This window comes from Quercus suber, unplaced genomic scaffold (genome assembly GCF_002906115.3).
Source record: "Quercus suber isolate HL8 unplaced genomic scaffold, Cork oak 2.0 scaffold_8, whole genome shotgun sequence".
In the NCBI taxonomy this organism is placed as follows: domain Eukaryota; kingdom Viridiplantae; phylum Streptophyta; class Magnoliopsida; order Fagales; family Fagaceae; genus Quercus; species Quercus suber.
This window is the reverse complement of record NW_027069474.1, coordinates 1,144,995-1,164,921: the sequence shown is the minus strand read 5'-3', so window position 1 is coordinate 1,164,921 and position 19,927 is coordinate 1,144,995. Positions and strand designations below refer to the sequence as shown.

Here is a 19,927-nt window from a genome sequence, read left to right as displayed (position 1 = left end):
GGGGGGGGGGGGGGGGGGGGAAGTTGTGAGAAAAATGGGGAAATTTCATTGTAAATTTAAGAGAATAATAAATAAAACCATGTTGTTCTAAGAATTAAATTCTAAAGTTTTAAAAAGTAATAAATTTAATCTTATAATTTCATAAGTAACAAATTGATCTATGAGGTTATAGCTAAGAATTAACCAAAATTAAACCTTAATCCCATCCCGCGTGGATTTTTTATGGGAATAAGGCACCCAAGATCAAACTAAAAGAGTGCACTCCAAACACATAACTACATAACTAGTTGAATTACCAACTCTTAGCTCGAGACAATACGATTAAGGCAAGGATATTCATTAAGACGTGAACATGTGACAAGTGTTTCACATTTGTTCTCATCCCAAACGGGTCTAGTTCTGACCCGAGTTCTCATCCCAATGGGTCTAGTTTTGACCTGAGTCCCATATATCATTTTAAATAGACGTTAACATCAAAATGAGAGGGAAAAAATAACAGGAAAAAAGAAAAAGAAAAAATAGAAAAAAAGAACACTTCTGTATGAGAGAGAGAGAGAGAGAGAGGGAGAGAGCCTCCACGGCTGACACCTGACGCCTCATTCCACTGCATCGGTGGCCACCCACCTGTACGTTTACTTATATGCGTACATCTCTTCTATCCTAATACTTCGTAGTGAATAATATTTTCTCTCCTAATACTCCTATCCAAAGGAGAACAAGAAAAGCTGGTGTTCTGCATTTTGCAACAGCTGGTTTTCTTTTTCAACATTTTCTTTGGTTTCTTTCTTTCTTTCTCCTCCTTCTTGGGCACACAAATTTACTTTTTCACTGCTAACTATTGAAGACTCATGTTGATAAACTGTTGCAATATCGTTCTTGGGGTATCTTTGGTCTGATAAAACTCTTTTTCTTTCATGGGAGATACATGTTTTTTAAGTTTTTATTATAAATTCTCAAATTCTTATTTGTCTCTTTCTTTTTTTGCGGGGTTATTGAGTTGAAATTTTCCTGTGGGATTAGTTCAGAAATGAAGAGATTAGGAGACGGCCGTAGCTCTTCGCAACCTAAGCCACCATCTGGTTCTTCACGTGTAGACTCGTAAGTTTCTTTCTCTGTACCTTTTCTCTTTTGTTGTTTTTACTTTTTTTTTTTTAGGTAGAACTTTTTATTCCTTAAGTTCTGTTTGGTTTCCTAGAAAATATTTAGTGTAAGGTTAGTTTTTTATGTATGATAGAATTAGCTGAATTTTTTAAATCATGCTCTTGGCTGGATTTGTAATGGGTTCTGCTTTTTGCAATTGGAATTTAATTTTGGCTAGCTTTCATGTGAAATTTTTTAAGTGACTTGCGACATATGAAAGCTTGGACTTTCTTTCTTTTGCGGGAGGAGAGATTTGAATCTTGGTTCTCCAAGTAAAGGAGAGCAGGGAATGCCACAGATGAGAAATTTGAACCCTGGGAATCAGTTTGCTGTTAAAATTGACTGGGTATCAGCAAGTAATAAACTTTTGTATTCTCATAGAGATCACATTAGTAAATATGAATATGTTGTGCTTATGGAATAACTGTACTATAGATGTAATGGAGGCAGAGGAGGTAGTGATCTTGGTTGTACCTTGCGGGAACAGAGAAAAAATTATGCCTTAACCTATCTCAAGGAAGTGAAGGAAACGCTTCAAGACCAAAGAGAGAAATATGACAAGTTCCTTAAGGTCATGAAAGATTTTATGGATCAAAGGTACAGTAATTGCATTATGAAGTTTTTGTCTTGGATTAATGGACATTGCATCTAAAACCTAAATGATTATGCCATTATTTGTTCTTGCAGAACTGATGCTTATGACGTCATTGCCATAGTGAAGGATTATTTAAAGGGCATAATAACTTGATTTCTGGGTTTAACTTCTTCTTGCCAAAGGGGTCTGAAATAGCCCTTGACAATGATGAGGCTCATCCACAGGAATTATTTAATGAAGCTTGGAGCTTTGTGACCAAGATAAAGGTGAAATTATTGTCCTGCTCTGTTGAATTTCAACTGCAAATGTTGGTTCCTAGCGTTTTAATAATGACCTTTGTTCCTACAGGTATGCTTTCAAAATGATGCAAGTGTTTATAGAGAATTCTTAGACATTTTAATTGAGTTCCGAAGGGCGCATGGACATAAGTACAGTCCAAAATCAGGTAAAATATATATATGGTTCTGTTTGTTTCACTGCTCGTGTTTTGGAAGGTTTTCTTGTTAATATAATTTTCAGTATTCTTAGAGGTTTTTATTTTACAATTTTCAGATTTCCATTTTTTGATGGTCATGCGGATTTAATTGATGAGTTCACTATATTTCTTCCTCCGAACGCTGAACCTGTTTCAGCAAAGAAATGGTAAGCCAATAAATCTATTTCTTTCAGCATTCAATCAGTACTTCCCATGTTAATGGTGTTGACCAGCCAGAGCTGGACGATGGCAAAGCAATGAAAAATTACCTGCTATATAATTTCAATATACTTTTTTTATGTTTGAACTTTGGTAATGTATTGAATACAGGTTTGGGGTAATTGATGTGTTTTCACAAATTCTTATAGATCTCTCTTTTTTTCTTTTTCTTTTTGGGTTAGTGATTTGAGATTTTCGAAAATGAAGAGATTAAGAGACGATGGTAGCTCTTAGTCTTTGCCGTCTGGTTCTTTGAGTGAAGATTCATAAGTTTCTTTCTCTGTAGGCTTTTCTCTTCCGTTGTTTATACGTTTTTTTTTAAGGTACAGTTTTTTTATTCCTTAAGTTATTTTTGGTTTGCTAGAAAATGTTGTGTAAGGTCAGTTTTTTGCTTGATATTTTTTGTGTGATGGAATTTGCTGAATTTTTTGAATCATGCTCTGGGCTGTTTTTGAAATAGGTTCTGCTTTTTGTAATTGAAATTTAAGTTTTGGCAAGTTTTCATGTGAGGATTTTTTAAGTGATTTGTGACATATGAAAGCTTGTAATTTTTTCATTTTGTGGGATTTTTTTTTTTTGGTTGATAATTTGAAGATTACAACAATGGAGGGAGGGAGGGATTTGAATCCTAGTTTTCCAAGCAAAGAAGAGTAGGCAATGCCACTGAGGAGAAATTTGAATGCTGGGAATTAGTTTGCTGTTAAAATTGACTGGGTATCAGCAAGTTATAAACATTTGTACTGTCATAGAGATCACATTGATAGTACGAATATGTTGTTTTTATGGAATAACTCTACTATAGATGTTCATAGTTTGGGAGGAATTGTTATTATGCTAATATATATATATATATATATATTTGTGTATTTGAAGCTATGGGCAATCCCAAATCCCAGTAGGTGGTGGTGGTGGTGGTGGTACTCCGAGGAAAATAACACTGAATGATGCCTTGACCTATCTCATGGAAGTGAAGGAAACGTTTCAAAGCCAAAGAGAGAAATATGGCAGGTTCCTTAAGGTCATCAAAGATTTTAAGGCTAAAAGGTACACTCATTGCATTTATGCAGTTTTTGTCTTGGAATAATGGAACATTGCATCTAAAACCTTATGGATTGTGCCATTGTTTCTACTTGCAGAATTGGCAATGTTGACGTCACGATCAGAGTAAAGGAATTATTTGAAGGGCATAATAACTTGATTTCTAGATTTAACATCTTTTTGCCAAAGAAGTATGAAATAGCCCTTGAGGATGATGAGGCTGGTCCACAAACTAAGAAGGTTTAACTTGAAGAAGCTACCAAACTTTGTGACCAAGATAAAGGTGAAATATTTTTTGCTCTGTTAAATTTCAACTGCAAATGTTGGTTCCTTGTGGTTTAATGATGACCTTTGTTCCTACAGAGACGCTTTCAAAATAATGAGCATGTTTATAAATGAGTTCCGGAAGGGGTTCAAGGACATAAATAAGGTCCACAATGAGTTCCGGAAGGTGTTCTATTTGTTTCACAGCTCTTGTTTGGAATGTTTTCTTGTTAATGTAATTATCAGTATTCTTAGTTTTTTTTTTTTTTTTTAACAATTTCAGATTTCCACATTTTTTTTATGGTCATCCAGATTTGCTTGATGAATTCACCACATTTATTCCGGAAGCAGCATCTGTTTCAGCAAAGAATATTGATTTGTAAATTGTGAACAGGATAAAGTGAATATATTGTTTTGCTTTGTGAATTGTGTACAAAAAAAAGGTCGATATATTGTTTTGCAAGATGAACTTTGCATACGTCAATAGAAGTGTTTTTTCATGCGCTCATTTAAAGGTTTAAGAGAACCATAGTTATAATAATCTCCTAATTTTTATATGACTTATAAATTGATCTTCAAATTCAAATTATATCATATATCAAAACACTTAAGACTGTGTAATTCACTTAAAAACTAAACTACTAATTTCAATTGGGGGAAATAAAGAAAATAAAGAAAGATAACACTACAAATCATTAACTTAAAAATTAAAAATAATATTATTATTCTTTTGTCATCTATATTTTCTAATAAATTCATATTTGGAATAAGTACTCTCAACCAAAAATTTTCTTTTTCCATTTAGACTAATATAGTTGGTTCTCGATTTCTCTTAAATAAAAGTTGTCTTTTTCCTCCCAAAAAAAAAAACACACATACACACACAAACAAAACAAAACAAAAAGTAACTACACTTAAATGAACCAAATTGGACTGAATTGAAAAAAAATGGACCAAAGTGCAACAAAGTGGACCCAATGGACCGAATTGGATCGCATAGACCTAAGTACTAGACAAAAAGTAATTCACTTAGTGTAAAACAAAAAGTAACTACACTTAAATGAACCAAATTGGACTGAATTGAAAAAAAAGGGACCAAAGTGCAACAAAGTGGACCCAATGGACCGAATTGGATTGCATAGACCTAAGTACTAGACAAAAAGTAATTCACTTAGTGTGTGTTTGACATTGGCTTAAAAAACTATTTTTTTTTTACTATTTAGTTTATTTTTGCTACTATTCATGGGTCTCATTGCACTTTTTGGTATTATTCATAGATCTCACTATAATTTTTCAACTACTTTTTAGTTTTATTTACAACACTTTCAGCAAAAAAATTTCAGTTTTAGCTAAATAAGCTGTTTGTTATCATAGATACTAATTTTTGTAATAAGTATCCAAGAATAAGATAGTATTTTAGCAATTATAATCGATTTTTTTTTTGGGGAATCGTTTGGTTTGGGGAGATAATATTTTATCCAAAAAAAAAAAAACCTCCCTATGATTAAAAAGAAAAAGAAGAAGAAGAAGAAGAAGAAGAAAAAAAACCAAAATCTAGAAGGTTGTGGAGAACAAGAATTTGTACTTTTACTTCTTCCTTTTAAGTTATAACCGATCCAACACTGACACACCCGCTCAACAGTAGTCCTACTCTTCAGTAATCCTACTCTTCGCTTACTTAAGCACCTAAAAAATCGAATTGTGAATGTGAGTTGTGAGTCTTGTGACCAGTTTAAGCCCAATTGACTTAATTTACCCCAAAAAAAAAATTACAACGGATAAAGTTTGACTACAAACTTGTTTGTAATCAATGATTACAACTCTCTCTAAGAAAATATTAACATGGCTTCATATTTTGAAAATTTAACTATTAATTTACATGTTTTTAATGTTCTTAACACAAATGTAAATTTCGTGAAAATCGAATGCTAATTGCTATTCAATCTATAAACTTTTTCTATGCTTAAATTTAGACTACAAAAATTTGAACTTGACAAGACTTGTCAATTGAAGTAACAATGTTTTGAAAATTTGATACTTAAATTATAGAAGTCTCTTTTAAAAAACACCCAAAATGTTTGTCAACCAATTTGGCACTTGGGGCATCACAATTTAAGGGGTTTAAGAACATGTTTCAACCGGTACAAACCCAAGTGGGTTCATATAAGTAGACGTTAACATCAAAATGGGAGGAAAAAAAACCGTTTGGAAAAAGAGAGCAAGAAAGAGAGACACAGAGTGAGAGAGACCATCCACCACCGACGCCTCATTCAGCCGCATCGGCTGCCGCCCCCACCTCACCTGTAAGTTTTATAGTTTCTTGCATCTTTTATCTGATAATTAGTAATGACTCACTTATCTTTTCTTTGGCTTCTTTCTTTCTTATCCTTATTGGGTCTCGTATTTTACATTTCTTTGGTTAGTGATTTGATATTTGAGATTTGCTCGGAAATGAAGAGATTAAGAGACGATGGTAGCTCTTCGCAGTCTGGTTCTTTGAGTGGAGACTCGTAAGTTTCTTTCTTTGTATGCTTTTCTCTTTGTTGTTTTTGACTTTTTTTTTTTTTTGGGGTAGAAATAGAATTGTCTGATTCCTTAAGTTCTGTTTGGTTAACTCAATAAAAAGTTCTGTATTTGGTTTGCTAAAAAAATGTTTTTTAAACCTCTCTAATGCTTTTGCTTGGTGATTTTTTGAACGATGGAATTTGCTGAATTTATATGGTTATATTCTGTACCATTGTTTGAATTTGAATCATGCTCTTGGCTGGTTTTTTAATGGGTTCTGCTTGTTTGGGTTTTTTTTTTTTTTTTTTTGGGGGGGGTGGGGTGGGGGGGGTGGTTGTTTGATACAACAATGGGGGGAGGGATATCTTACTTATCCAAGTAAAGGAGAGAAAACAATGCTACTGATGAGAAATTTGAGCCCTGGGTATGAATATGTTGTGTTTATGGAATACTTATGCTATAGATGTGAATTGACTGGATCAATTGTTGTTATGCTAATTATATGTATATATATTGTGGATGTGAAGAGATAGGCAATCCCAAGTCTCAGCAAGTGGTCTTGGTGATAACTCTCGGGAACTAACAATAGATGATGGCAAAACCTTTCTCAAGGAAGTGGAAGAAACGTTTCAAGACCAAAGAGAGAAATATTACAGGTTTATTAAGGTCTTGATTGATTTCAAGCATAGAAGGTACAGCAATCGCATGTATGAAGTTTTTGTCTTGGATTAATGGAACATTGCATCTAAAACCTGACGGATTAGGCCATTTTTTGTTCTCACAGAATTAACACCACTGACGTCCTTGCTAGGGCGAAGGAATTATTTGAAGGGCATAATAACTTGATTTCTGGGTTTAACATCTTCTTGCCAAAGGGGAAAGAAATACACTTAACAAATCAGAAGGAGAATTAGCTTCAAATGGACTCAAGATCATGTTATGTTTCATCATTTTATTCTTTAAATGGCTTCTTTCAGCAACCTATGGCTACTTTCCATGTTAAACCTTGGTCCATTTTGTATCGAACATCTAAATTTACTTGATTTTTTTTTTTTATAAATTTCAGAAGTAACAAGTTAAATGCCACGTCTTATTTCATCAATGTCGGAATCATCTTAACCAAACTCACCTTGGTCCTATCCCACGTATATTGTTTATGGGGATAAGGCACCCATGATCAGACACGACCTTGTTGTCATCAATAATCCCAAAAGACCAAATACCACGCTAACAAGTAAAGAAACAGAGTAAGAGAGGGCACCCCCAACACATAACTAAATAACCTTAAGAACTTGCACATAATTTTTCCTTTAAAATAAAGGAAATTTTTCTCTTTAAATTCTATAGTTTAAGGGTAGTCCAAATTTGATGTAGAACAGACAGCACATGCCTTCTTGGAGCAGCAAGGGCGCAGGAAGTCACAACGCAAGATCAAAGGGGGATGCCAGTAGGGGCCATCAGAGGTAACAGTGTCGGAATTGCATGAAATTTGGCAGGTTGAAGGGAAACGGCGTTCTGATCCAGATTCATGCCATGAATGTCGCCAAATTTTAGGCAAATTCCTTCGTTAAGGCCCCGAAAACAATGTTTTTGCTATTTATAGTAATATTTGTTTTTCCTTAATAACTTTTAGTTTAAAAGTCAGAATAAGGTCCCGTATGTTTTGGGACGACCCTTAAGGTCAGTAGTTTATGATTCTGCATTTAACTCAATTTTGCCATTTTTGGTAAAATTCGGTAATTTTGTCACCTAATCACTTAATTAGTGCGAATTAGGCTTTTAAACGTTTTTGCTCAGTATTTATATGTTTTGTAGCCGTCAGAGGCAAATCAGACTATTATCAATAAGCACAGACATTTTGTCAATTTTCTTTTCTGGTGGATTCCAGTTTTATCTCCTTGTGGATTTAGGGAAACCCTTTGTGGATTCGAGGTTTACTACCCAGGAACTAACAGTTTAGTTTCTGTTTCATCAAGAGAGCATCCTGTGTGCTCTTCTTCAGGCTTCCGCGACATCAAAATTAAACGACAGTCTTAATATAAAATGAAACTCTAAATTTTTGAAAGATAACAAATTAAATCCTGTCAATATTGTTGCAAAACCGGTTTAATTATCTGATAGTTAAGGGTAGAGGATTTAAATTTTAGATTAGAAACACTATCAACTAGTTAAATTACTAACTCTTAGCTTAAGGCAATACTATTTAAGGGGCAAGGATATCCGTTGAGAGGGAAAATCAAACTGCAGACCCGAGTCCTATTTAAATAGATGTTAAAATCAAATTGAGAGGGAAAAAATAACCAAAAAAAAAAAAAAAACACTTCTGTATTCGTGAAAGAGAGAGATACCCTTCACTGTGTAAATATTGTTTGCTTTGGGACCCATACCCCTCACGGTTTTGTTCTCCCCTAAAGCACACAACAGTGAGGGAAAAGGCCTCTAAACATTGAAGGGAGGTCATTCCTTATAAACGCATTCCCATATGCTTCCCTAGGCGATGTGATGTAGAACAGACAGCACATGCCTTCCTTGAACAGCAGGGGCGCAGGAAGTCACAACGCAAGATCAAAGGGGGGTGCCAGTAGGGGGCATCGGGGTAACAGTGTCAGAATTCCATGAAATTTGGCAGGTTGAAGGGAAACGACGTTCTGATCCAGATTCATGATGCCATGAACGTCGCCAAAATTTAGGCGAATTCCTTCATTAAGGCCCCGATAACAGTGTTTTTGCTATTTATAGTAATATTTGTTTTTCCTTAATAACTTTTAGTTTAAAAGTCAGAATAAGGTCCCGTCTGTTTTGGGACGACCCTTAAGGTCAGTAGTTTATGATTTTGCAGTTAACTCAATTTTGCTATTTTTGGTAAAATTCGGTAATTTTGTCCCCTAATCGCTTAATTAGCGCGAATTAGGGTTTTAAACGTTTTTTCTTAGTATTTATATGTTTTGTAGCCGTCAGAGGCAAATCAGACTATTATCAATAAACACAGACTTTTGTCAAATTTTCTTCTGGTGGATTCCAGTTTGTACCTCCTTGTGGATTCAGGGAAACCCCTCGTGGATTCGAGGTTTACTACCAGAAACTAACAGTTTAGTTTCTGTTCCATCAAGAGAGCATCGTGTGTGCTTCTTTTCAGGCTTCCGCGACATCAGTTGGTATCAGAGCCTTGACTTACCCTGGTCTGATGGCTAACCGGCGAGACGGTAACCACCACAACAATGACAGCGGTGACGACGTCAACAACCCAGTCCTCACTAGGGCTGAGTTCCTTGATTTTTGTGATGAAAATCAACAATTTCATGATGAACATCAACAATTTCGTGATTCCCCCCAGCAAACTCTGGACCAGATTCAAGAAGCACTTGCCACCTTGCTTAACCGAAACCCTAATCGCGATAACGGAGAGCGACGTGATAACCGAGCGCGTGGTCCTCCCTATCGTGGTCCAAACCGGAACAGGCAGCAGGACTACTACGAAGAAAATAGTGAAGACGAGGAGTATGCAGAGAGAGTCCTTGGAAATCATCTGGTCCCGCAAGGATAATGGCCGAGATTATCAGGACAGAGGGACTATGAATGAAAGTGAATTACCATCCTTTAATGGTAATGTCTCCATTGAAGAGTATCTTGGATTGGGTCAGTGAAGTGGAAAGTTTTTCGATTATATGGGTACAGCAGATGACAAACAGGTGTTTTGGTGGCCTACAAATTGAAGGAGGAGCATCTGCCTGGTGGGATCGTGTTCAATTAAACGTACCCGGAACGAAAGCTTCCAATAAGATCATGGAGGAGAATGAAAAGATTAATGGCAGATCGTTCTTACCACCAGATTACCAGCAGGAGTTGTTCAGACAGTACCAGGATTGCAGCAGGGTACGCGACAGTTAATGAGTACATGGAGGAGTTTGACAGGTTGGCGAATCGCAATGATTTGAGGAAACTGAAGATCAACGATATCCAGATTTGTACACGGGTACGAGTTTCCATCCGAGATCAGGTATCCTTACAAACCCTATATACTTTGATGAGGCTGTAACCTTATCCAAGAAAATAGAATATCAGCATCTCAAGGCAGGTTCGAAGTTTTCCAATCGCAATTCAGAGTCCTCTAGTTCCACTGCCAACAAAGGTAAACAGCCCATGTTTACACCACGATCACAACCCGTGGTTAGGAGAAACAGTGGTGTCAACCAATCCACAGTGCAGTAGCAGGTTCCGCAGCCCAGCCGATAGCGAATGCCAACCCTTATGCTAGGCAACTGGGAATAAGTGCTACAGAGCGGAGAACCAGGACATCATCTAGTACTTGCCCTAAGCGAGCCGCAGTGAATCTGGTGGTGGCAGAAGAGGGCGAGATAGAAGGTGAACAGGAGGGTAAGAGAGTATAATGATGCAGATCCGTATGCCTATGATCCCAATGAGGCCAAGAAGAGGAAGGCGTGCCACTTAGGCGGCTTTGGTGATTCAGAGGTTGTTGCTCACACCAAGGGTGGAAACGGTGGTCAACGGAATGAGATCTTCCGAGCACGATGCACCATCATAAAAGAGGTCTGTGATTTGATCATTGACAGTGGCAGTGTAGAGAAAATTGCGTCGAAGAGTTCGTTACCAAGCTAGACTGAAAACAGAAAAGCATCCTCTCCGTACAGATAGTTGGATCAAGAAAGTACGGAAACTCTTTTACTCAACAATGTCGTGTTACTTTTTCTATGGGTAAATGTTATGTAGATAAGTAGTTGTGATGTTGTTGAAATGGAGCATGTCATTTGTAAAGGAAAGCTCCTCAAAGATCTCACAAGAGATTCACACAAAACAGCAATGTATGAGCAACAATACAATATGGACAACCTCCAAAAACGTGGCTAGGGTTTTGTTTATATACCTAGGGTAAAAACATAAAACCCTAAACGTTTAATGAAGTAGGGCTGAGTTGGAAATTCTGCAGAAAATTCAACCTATGCGATTTTCGATCGATCGAGTCTATTCTTCGATCGATCGAGCCAGGCCGAAAGTCCCAAGTACTTCTGCAGCCACTCGATTCCAACTTTACAATATTAAACTAACTTTGAACAAGTCTGAATAAGACTAAATACAATGTTTTGATCATGGTTTGCCAACATTACAAATTAGAGTTCTAAATACATAAAATCCTAAGACCTTAGAACCTAACAGTTGCTAAGATACCTGAGGCGATTCAATCATTGATCAAGGAGTTTGAAGAGCTTTTTCCAAAAGAGCTGCCTGCAGGTTTACCACCACTGCGTGACATCCAGCATTGCATTGATTTAGCTTCGAGAGCTAGTCTACCAAATCTACCACATTACAGGATGAATCCTCAAGAGGGTCAGATTCTACAGGGGCAGGTGGATGAGCTTTTGAACAAGGGGCAGATCAGGGAGAGTATGAGTCCATGTGCAGTACCGACATTGTTAACACCAAAGAAGGATGGAAGCTGGCGTATGTGTGTAGATAGTCGAGCCATCAACAAGATCACAGTCAGGTATCGATTTCCTATTCCCCGACTAGATGACATGTTTGATATGTTGAGTGGGTCCAAGTGTTACACCAAGCTGGATTTCAAGAGTGGGTATCATCAGATTCGGATCCAACCTGGAGATGAGTGGAAGATAGCTTTTAAGACAAAGGAGGGGTTGTATGAGTGGATAGTAATGTCTTTCGAGTTGTCCAATGCTCCTAGCACTTTCATGAGACTTGTGAATCAGGTATTGAAACCATTTATTGGAAAGTTTGTGGTGGTTTATTTTGACGATATCCTGATTTACAGTAAGACAAAGACAGCCCACTATAATCATGTGCGAGAAGTATTAGCGGTGTTGTAGGCCAATGAGTTGTATATCAACTTGAAGAAGTGCAGCTTCTTGACTAATAAGTTGCTGTTCTTAGGGTATGTGGCCAGTGTAGATGGGATTCATGTTGATGAGGATAAGGTCCGTGCAATTAGAGAGTGGCCAACCCTAAAGACAGTGAGTGACGTGCGAAGCTTCCATGGGCTAGCAACCTTCTATCGGCGGTTCGTTCGAGATTTCAGTAGCATAGTAGCCCCTATCACAGAGTGTCTGAAGAAAGGGAAGTTCTCATGGGGAAAAGAGGCCGAACAACGCTTTGCCTTGATCAAGGAAAAGTTGAGCACAACCCCGGTTTTGGCATTGCCCAACTTTAATAAGGTGTTTCAAGTGGAGTGTGATGCATTTGTGGTCGGGATAGGCGCTGTTCTTTCACAAGACAACAGACCAGTAGCATTCTTCAGTGAGAAAGTTTGTGAAGCTCGAAGTAAATGGTTAGCCTATGAACTGGAGTTCATTGCTGTAGTACGGAATCTTAAGCATTGGGAGCACTACCTGATTCAGAGGGAGTTTGTATTATACATGGATCATCAGGCATTAAAGCACATCAACAGCCAAGTTAGCATTAACAGGATGCATGCTTGGTGGGTAGCTTATATACAGCGCTTTCATTTCACTCTGAAGCACAAGTCTGGTGTCACCAATAAGGTGGTTGATGCACTCAGCAGGCGAGCATCGTTGTTGACCACCCTACATACTGAAGTTGTAGGGTTTGATTGCCTCAAGGAGCTGTACAAGAATGACGAGGATTTTGATGATATTTGGGGTAAGTGTCAACAAACTCATACTGCTATCAATAGTATGTACATTCAGGATGGTTTCCTTTTTTTGTTGCAGGCCAATGAGTTGTATATCAACTTAAAGAAGTGCAGCTTCTTGACTGATAAGTTGCTGTTCTTAGGGTATGTGGTCAGTGCGGATGGAATACATGTTAATGAGGATAAGGTCCGTGTAATCAGAGAGTGGCCAACTCCAAAGACAGTGAGTGATGTGCGAAACTTCCATGGGCTAGCAACCTTCTATCGGCGGCTCGTTCGAGATTTCAGTAGCATAGTAGCCCCTATCATCTGAGTGTCTGAAGAAAGAGAAGTTCTCATGGGGAAAAGAGGCAGAACAAAGCTTTGCCTTAATCAAGGAAAAGTTGAGCACCGCGCCTATTTTGGCATTGCCTAACTTCGATAAGGTGTTTTAGGTGGAGTGTGATGCATCTGTGGTCGGGATAGGCGCTGTTCTTTCACAAGACAACAGACCAGTAGCATTCTTCAGTGAGAAAGTTTGTGAAGCTCGAAGTAAATGGTCAGCCTATGAACTGGAGTTCTTTGTTGTAGTACGGACTCTTAAGCATTAGGAGCACTACCTGATTCAGAGGGAGTTTGTATTATACATGAATCATCAGGCATTAAAGCACATCAACAGTCAAGTTAGCATTAACAGGATGCATGCTCGGTGGGTAGCTTATATACAACGCTTTCATTTCACTCTGAAGCACAAGTCTAGTGTCACCAATAAGGTGGCTGATGCACTCAGCAGGCGAGCATCATTGTTGACCACCCTACATACTGAAGTTGTAGGGTTTGATTGCCTCAAGGAGTTGTACGAGAATGACGAGGAATTTGGTGATATTTGGGGTAAGTGTCAACAAACTCATACTGCTATTAATAGTATGTACATCCAGGATGGTTTCCTTTTTCGGGGTAATCAATTATGCATTCCTAAAAGTTCATTGAGGGAGCAGATTATTAGGGAGCTGTATGGTGGAGGTTTGGGTGGACATATGGGCAAAGATAAGACTATAGCACTGGTGGAAGAGAGGTATTATTGGCCACAACTCAAGAGAGGTGTTGGCAATCATGTGAGGAAGTATCCAATCTACCAAACTGCTAAAGGACAATCTTAGAATACTGGTTTATATATGCCTTTGCCAGTTCCACAAGCACCATGGGAAGATCTGTCTATGGACTTTATACTGGGTCTTCCTTGAACCCAGCAAGGTATGGATTCTGTTTTTGTTGTGATTGACAGGTACTCCAAGATGTCCCATTTCATAGCATGTAAGAAGATTTCAGATGTTACTCGAGTGGCCAATCTGTTCTTTAAAGAAGTTATGCGTTTGCATGGAGTGCCAAAGTCCATCACCTTTGACCGGGATACCAAGTTCATTAGTCACTTCTGGCGAACTTTGTGAAAGCGTTTTGACACTTCCTTGAATTACAGCAGCACTAGTCATCCACAGACTGATGGCCAAACAGAAGTGGTTAATCGTACTTTAGGGAATTTGATTCGGTGTATCTCAGGTGAGAAGCCCAAGCAGTGGGATCTTGCATTGTCCCAAGCAGAGTTTGCGTACAATAACTCAGTCAATAGAAGCACTGGTAAGTCTCCATTTGCCATCGTCTACTGCGTGCCCCAAAACACGCTTTGGACTTAGTACCTTTACCTGAGCTTCCAGGAGTGAGTCAAGCAGTAGAGAATATGGCTGACCGTATTCAGGCCATGCAAGAGGAGGTGAGGCAGAAACTGGAAGCTACAAATGCTAAGTACAAGGATGCTGCTGATAAGAAGAGGCATGAGAAGATCTTCAATGTTGGGGATTTAATGCTGGTGTATCTTAGGAATGAGAGATTTCCTGTTGGTACCTACAACAAATTGAAGGACAAGAAGTACGGGCCATTTCAGATTACTAAGAAGATCAACAACAATGCTTATGTGGTTGCTCTTCCTACAGATATGAGCATTTCTTCTACCTTCACTGTTGCTGACTTATATGATTATCATCCTCCTGACGAACCGGATAGTGGAAACTCAGGGTCGAGTTCTTTTCAAGTGGGAGGGACTGATGTAGAACAGATAGCACATGCCTTCCTGGAGCAGCAAGGGCGCAAGAAGTCACAACGCAAGATCAAAAGGGGGTGCCAGTAAGGGCCATCAGAGGTAACAGTGTCGGAATTGCATGAAATTCGGCAAGTTGAAGGGAAACAGCGTTCTGATTCAGATTCATAATTCATGAACGTCGCCAAATTTTAGGTAAATTCCTACGTTAAGGCCTCGAAAACAGTGTTTTTGCTATTTATAGTAAAATTTGTTTTTCCTTAATAACTTTTAGTTTAAAAGTCAGAATAAGGTCTCGTCTGTTTTGGGACGACCCTTAAGGTCAGTAGTTTATAATTCTGCGTTTAACTCAATTTTGCCATTTTTGGTAAAATTCGGTAATTTTGTCACCTAATCGCTTAATTAGTGCGAATTAGGGTTTTAAACGTTTTTGCTCAGTATTTATATGTTTTGTAGCAGTCAGAGGCAAAATAGACTATTATCAATAAACACAGACATTTTGTCAAATTTTCTTCTAGTAGATTCCAGTTTTATCTCCTCGTAGATTCAAGGAAACCCCTCGTGGATTCGAGGTTTACTACCAGAAACTAACAGTTTAGTTTCTGTCCATCAAAGAGAACATCGTGTGTGATTTTCTTCAGGCTTCCGCGACATCACTTATTGGTTTGCATCTAGACCTACCAATTACATCATTTTTTTTACTTACCAATAACCACTCACCACATCAATAATTTGTAAAATAAAAATTGTAAATCTAGCATTTTCCTCTTTCTAAAGGCCATAAAAAAATTTATAGGTACAAGCCCAAAAAAATTAGCCCAACAACAAAAATTACCAATAGTAAAGCTAAAAACAATTAAGTTTAATCAACCAATTTTAACCAAAACAAACAAACCAGCCCGTTAAAAAATTTAAATAAAATAATTTTTTCCTTACCCAGAAACGATGCACACATTAAAAGCACAAAACAATAATAAATAAAAAATAGAAAATCCCTTAGCAATTAATTAAGTAGTAGAGCTGGAGGCCAAAAATACCGCACATAGCCAACAGCAAAACTACCCCCCTAACTCTAAATCCTAGCTCCGTCCCTGCCCACCACCACCACAAACACAACCCACGAACACAACCCAATCAACAACCCACCACCACCACCACCACAAACCCACCTCAACAACCACCACCCACAACTTTGATTTAAAAAAAAAAAAAAAAAAAACCACCACCACCACCAAGCTTGGGTCGCCAACGGCTTGGGACTTGTGTTGGCAATGGCTTAGGACTTGGGTTGTTGGCGGCTTAGCGGGCAGGGGCTAAGGAGTGGTGAGGGTTTGGAGGAAGAAAGAAATAAAAGAATGGAGGTGGAGAAGAAAGGTGAAGTAGAAAGAAAAAATAGAGAAAAAATGGCTAGAGGAATGAACCAAAAAAAAAAAAATTTTGAAAGGGAGAAATGCTTGGTTGGGTTTGGTGAAGAAGAAAGAATGAATGTGAAAAAGAAAGAGAAAAAGGAAGAAAGAGAGAGAAAATATTAATTTAATAAAAGAAGAGACACAAACCAATTATTATTATTATTTTTATTTTTACCTTTGAGCTACAGTGCACAACCATTTTTAGTTGTGCACTGTAGCTGAAAAGGTAAAACTTTTGGATATAGCTCCATTATTATAGCTCACTTTTTAAAATTGGTGGTGCTAAAAATAGCTATATAGCTATTTAGTTCCACTATTACTAGTGCTCTAATATTTATGCAATTTGTCATTTATGGCCTGTTTGGATACTGCTTATTACTATGAAAACTGAAAACTTATTGTTGAAAACACTGAAATAATTTTTGCTTGGTTGGGTTCGTTGAAAAAAAAAGAATGAATGTGAAAAAGAAAGAGAAAAGGAAGAAAGGGAGAGAAAAGATTAATTTAACATAAGAAGAGAGACAAACCAATTATTATTATTATTTTTTTGCCTTTGAGTTACAGTGCACAACCATTTTTAGCTATGCATTGTAGCTGAGAAGGTAAAACTTTTAGATATAACTCCACTATTGTAGCTCACCTTTTAAAATTGGTGGTGCTAGATCTAGCTATTTAATACCACTATTGCTAGTGCTCTAATTTTTATGCAATTTGCTATTTAGAGTTTGTTTGGATACCGCTTATTGTTCTGAAAACTGAAAACTTATTGCTGAAAACACTGTAGCAAAATAATTTTTGCTTGGTTGGGTTCAGTGAAGAAGAAAGAATGAATGTGAAAAAGAAAGAGAAAAGGAAGAAAGAGAGAGAAAAGATTAATTTAATAAAAGAAGAGAGACAAACCAATTAATTATTTTTTATTTTTTATTTTTATTTTTTGCCTTTGAGCTACAGCGCACAACCATTTTTAGCAGTGCACTGAAGCTGGGAAGGTAAAATTTTTGGATAAAGCTCCACTATTGTAGCTCACTTTTTAAAATTGGTGGTGCTAAAAATAGCTATATAGCTATTTAGTACCATTATTGCTAGTGTTCTAATGTTTATGCAATTTGTCATTTAGGGTCTGTTTGGATATCGCTTATTACTCTGAAAACTGAAAACTGAAAACTTATTGCTGAAAACACTGTAGCAAAATAATTTTTAAATTATGAATATTTTAAACTAGCAAAATACTTATGAATATTTTAAAATTATGAATATAATTTTTAGGGTCTGTTTGGAATGTTCTAATGTTTATATATTTTAAACTTATTACCTTTTTTTTTTGTTTTTTTTTTTGCATTTTCCATACTTGTGGGTCCCGTGAACAATGCGCAGGACTCAGGAAAAACTCAAACACCTGTTGTAGGACGCTATCCAAACTCACACTTAAAAGTACAAACCTCTTGGCATTAGTTCATTTTCCCTACATGTGAGGATAAGAACGATTTTATTTTTAATATAATGATGTGAATGTTTGTATGTAAATTATATATACACATTGATAGTTAGAGGTGGAAAAATTTGAACCGTAAATGTCTCCACTAAAAACACCAAAAATTACTAATTAGTTGAGGTTGAGCTGCAATTCTTTCGGTACAAGGATATGAATGTTAAGTATGAATAATAATGTTTATCATTTAGCTCAAAAAAAAAGTATGAATAATAATAATAATAATAATAAGTCTTAAACAATTCTTTTTCTGTTTAGAAAATTAAGAATTAAGAGTCTCTTGTCATTAACCCTATGCGTACATGGGTAATGGAATCATTGGTTTGGGGTGTGATGTAAACTCGAAATTTTTAAGTTTAATTCATCACAATAATGGTCCATGAAGTTTTTGGGGTGTCTCATTGACGAAAGTAGTATAGTGTGGCCAAAGATTGGGATACCACTACCTTATTATTATTATTTTAAATGGCACCATATCATCAAGGGCTAAAGCATCCAATTGGGTTTCAACTCATACTTCATCAATACTAATTTTAAGTTAATATTATGTTATCACTCAAAAGGAAAATGAAAAGAATTCACTACATTATACATCTTATTTAGAAGATTAATTGCATAAGAATTCTATTAGTTGAGTGTAATTTTTTTATTTCAATGGATTCAGTACACGATTTGAATAATATTAGCTTCTAAAATATTGTTGACAGCCTTGAACCTTGTGGCTCAAAGCCTACTCTTATTTATTAAAAAGGTCATAGTTTGAATCTCTCCTACCTCATTATTGTAATTATCAAATTATAAAAAACTTCAAAATTTCAAAATATTTTTAGAAGTCAAATATTCAAGCTAAATGCTTAAAGTAAGTGATAAGCAAGTTGGGCATTAAAAATAAAACTTCTTAAATTAATCACAGGACTTTGTCAAAAGACTAGAGAACCAAACTAATTTCTCATAAAAGAAAATTTTAAATTGATTATTAACCAGTGCCTTAAGAGCACTCGTTAGCATTTCCCTTTTATTTTCAAAATACTCCATATTATACATTATGTACTCTACCTTGTTTATATTTCTTTAAACATGTTGTCAAGATTTTATTAGCACATTGTGTGTGCTTTGGAGAGTGGTATATACTCTCTTTGGAAGGGCGTGGGGTACCTAATATTTCTGACCATTCCGATCTGTTAGGTCGTCCAGCTTTCGAGAAAAAAAAAATATATATATATATATATACTATTAAAAGGAAACCTGGTAGGTGGTCCTACTGTACACGTCATAATATACATACTTCATTGAGACTCACTCACCTCGTGGTTTCGTCCTTCTCATACCTACGTGTCATCAGCTTACTAGTTTTACTCATCGTTGAGTTGGTACATCTTTATGGGTTCTCGTTTGCACGTACCACAATATCAATTTATTATCAACTATTAAAATACTTGTTGTTTAGCCAATTATGAAATATTTCGCTGTGTTTGATTCGACGTAAATTGATTTTTGAAAAGTATTTTTTGTATTTACTGGTGTTTAGGTTAATGGAAAATACTATTAGTCAATAAAAAATTGCTTTGGATTGTATACTGCTCAACCACAATCTACCACTAATATCCTTAATATCTGGTGGTCAACCATTGCTATAAGTGGCTAATGGCTGCTGACAGCCGGCTGTGGCCTGCATCGCTGATTCCCAATTATGATTGTTTTTTAATTAAATGTGTTTGAGAATGGAGAAAAAAATGTGAGAAAGGAATAAAATATATATTTTCCATAACTAAAAATTTTAAAATATTTTTTAGAGTATTTTTATGAACGTAACTAAAAATTTAAAAATAGTTTAATTTTTAGAAAATATTTTTATGTGAAAATATCTTACGGTCAAAAAATATTTTTTATTAAACCAAACACAACATGTGCACAAATTTTTGTGGGTCTAAACTTGTTGTACTAGTTTTCTTAATGCGTAGTGCCACATGCAGTAAATTTTTTCACAATTCACTCTCCTCTCACAAGCTTTCTTATTAATTTATTTATTTTTATCAATAATTTGAAAATCCATGTAAACTCTAGTTAAAGATCCATTTGGGTATTACAATCGAAATATGT

At 36.4% G+C, this 19,927-nt stretch overlaps 1 protein-coding gene across 1 annotated transcript; it reads left to right on the top strand.

Moving 5' to 3' along the window:
• The first annotated feature begins 1,027 nt into the window (after window positions 1–1,027).
• LOC112027621 (paired amphipathic helix protein Sin3-like 1) lies at window positions 1,028–3,713 on the top strand. The gene is made up of 8 exons (XM_065776069.1): window positions 1,028–1,098; window positions 1,576–1,737; window positions 1,857–2,001; window positions 2,084–2,163; window positions 2,288–2,377; window positions 2,541–2,547; window positions 3,403–3,473; window positions 3,566–3,713. The coding sequence occupies exons 1-8, from the start codon at window positions 1,028–1,030 to the stop codon at window positions 3,711–3,713; spliced, it is 774 nt and encodes a 257-aa protein (XP_065632141.1).
• Window positions 3,714–19,927: the final 16,214 nt, after the last annotated feature.

Bases quoted from the DNA above. Each gene is read 5' to 3' on its own strand.
- LOC112027621 (XM_065776069.1), top strand. From the start codon at position 1,028: ATGAAGAGATTAGGAGACGGCCGTAGCTCTTCGCAACCTAAGCCACCA. The intron at 1,738-1,856 runs GTACAGTAATTG...TCATTGCCATAG, and splicing joins AAAGATTTTATGGATCAAAG to TGAAGGATTATTTAAAGGGC. The intron at 3,474-3,565 runs GTACACTCATTG...TTCTACTTGCAG, and splicing joins AAAGATTTTAAGGCTAAAAG to AATTGGCAATGTTGACGTCA.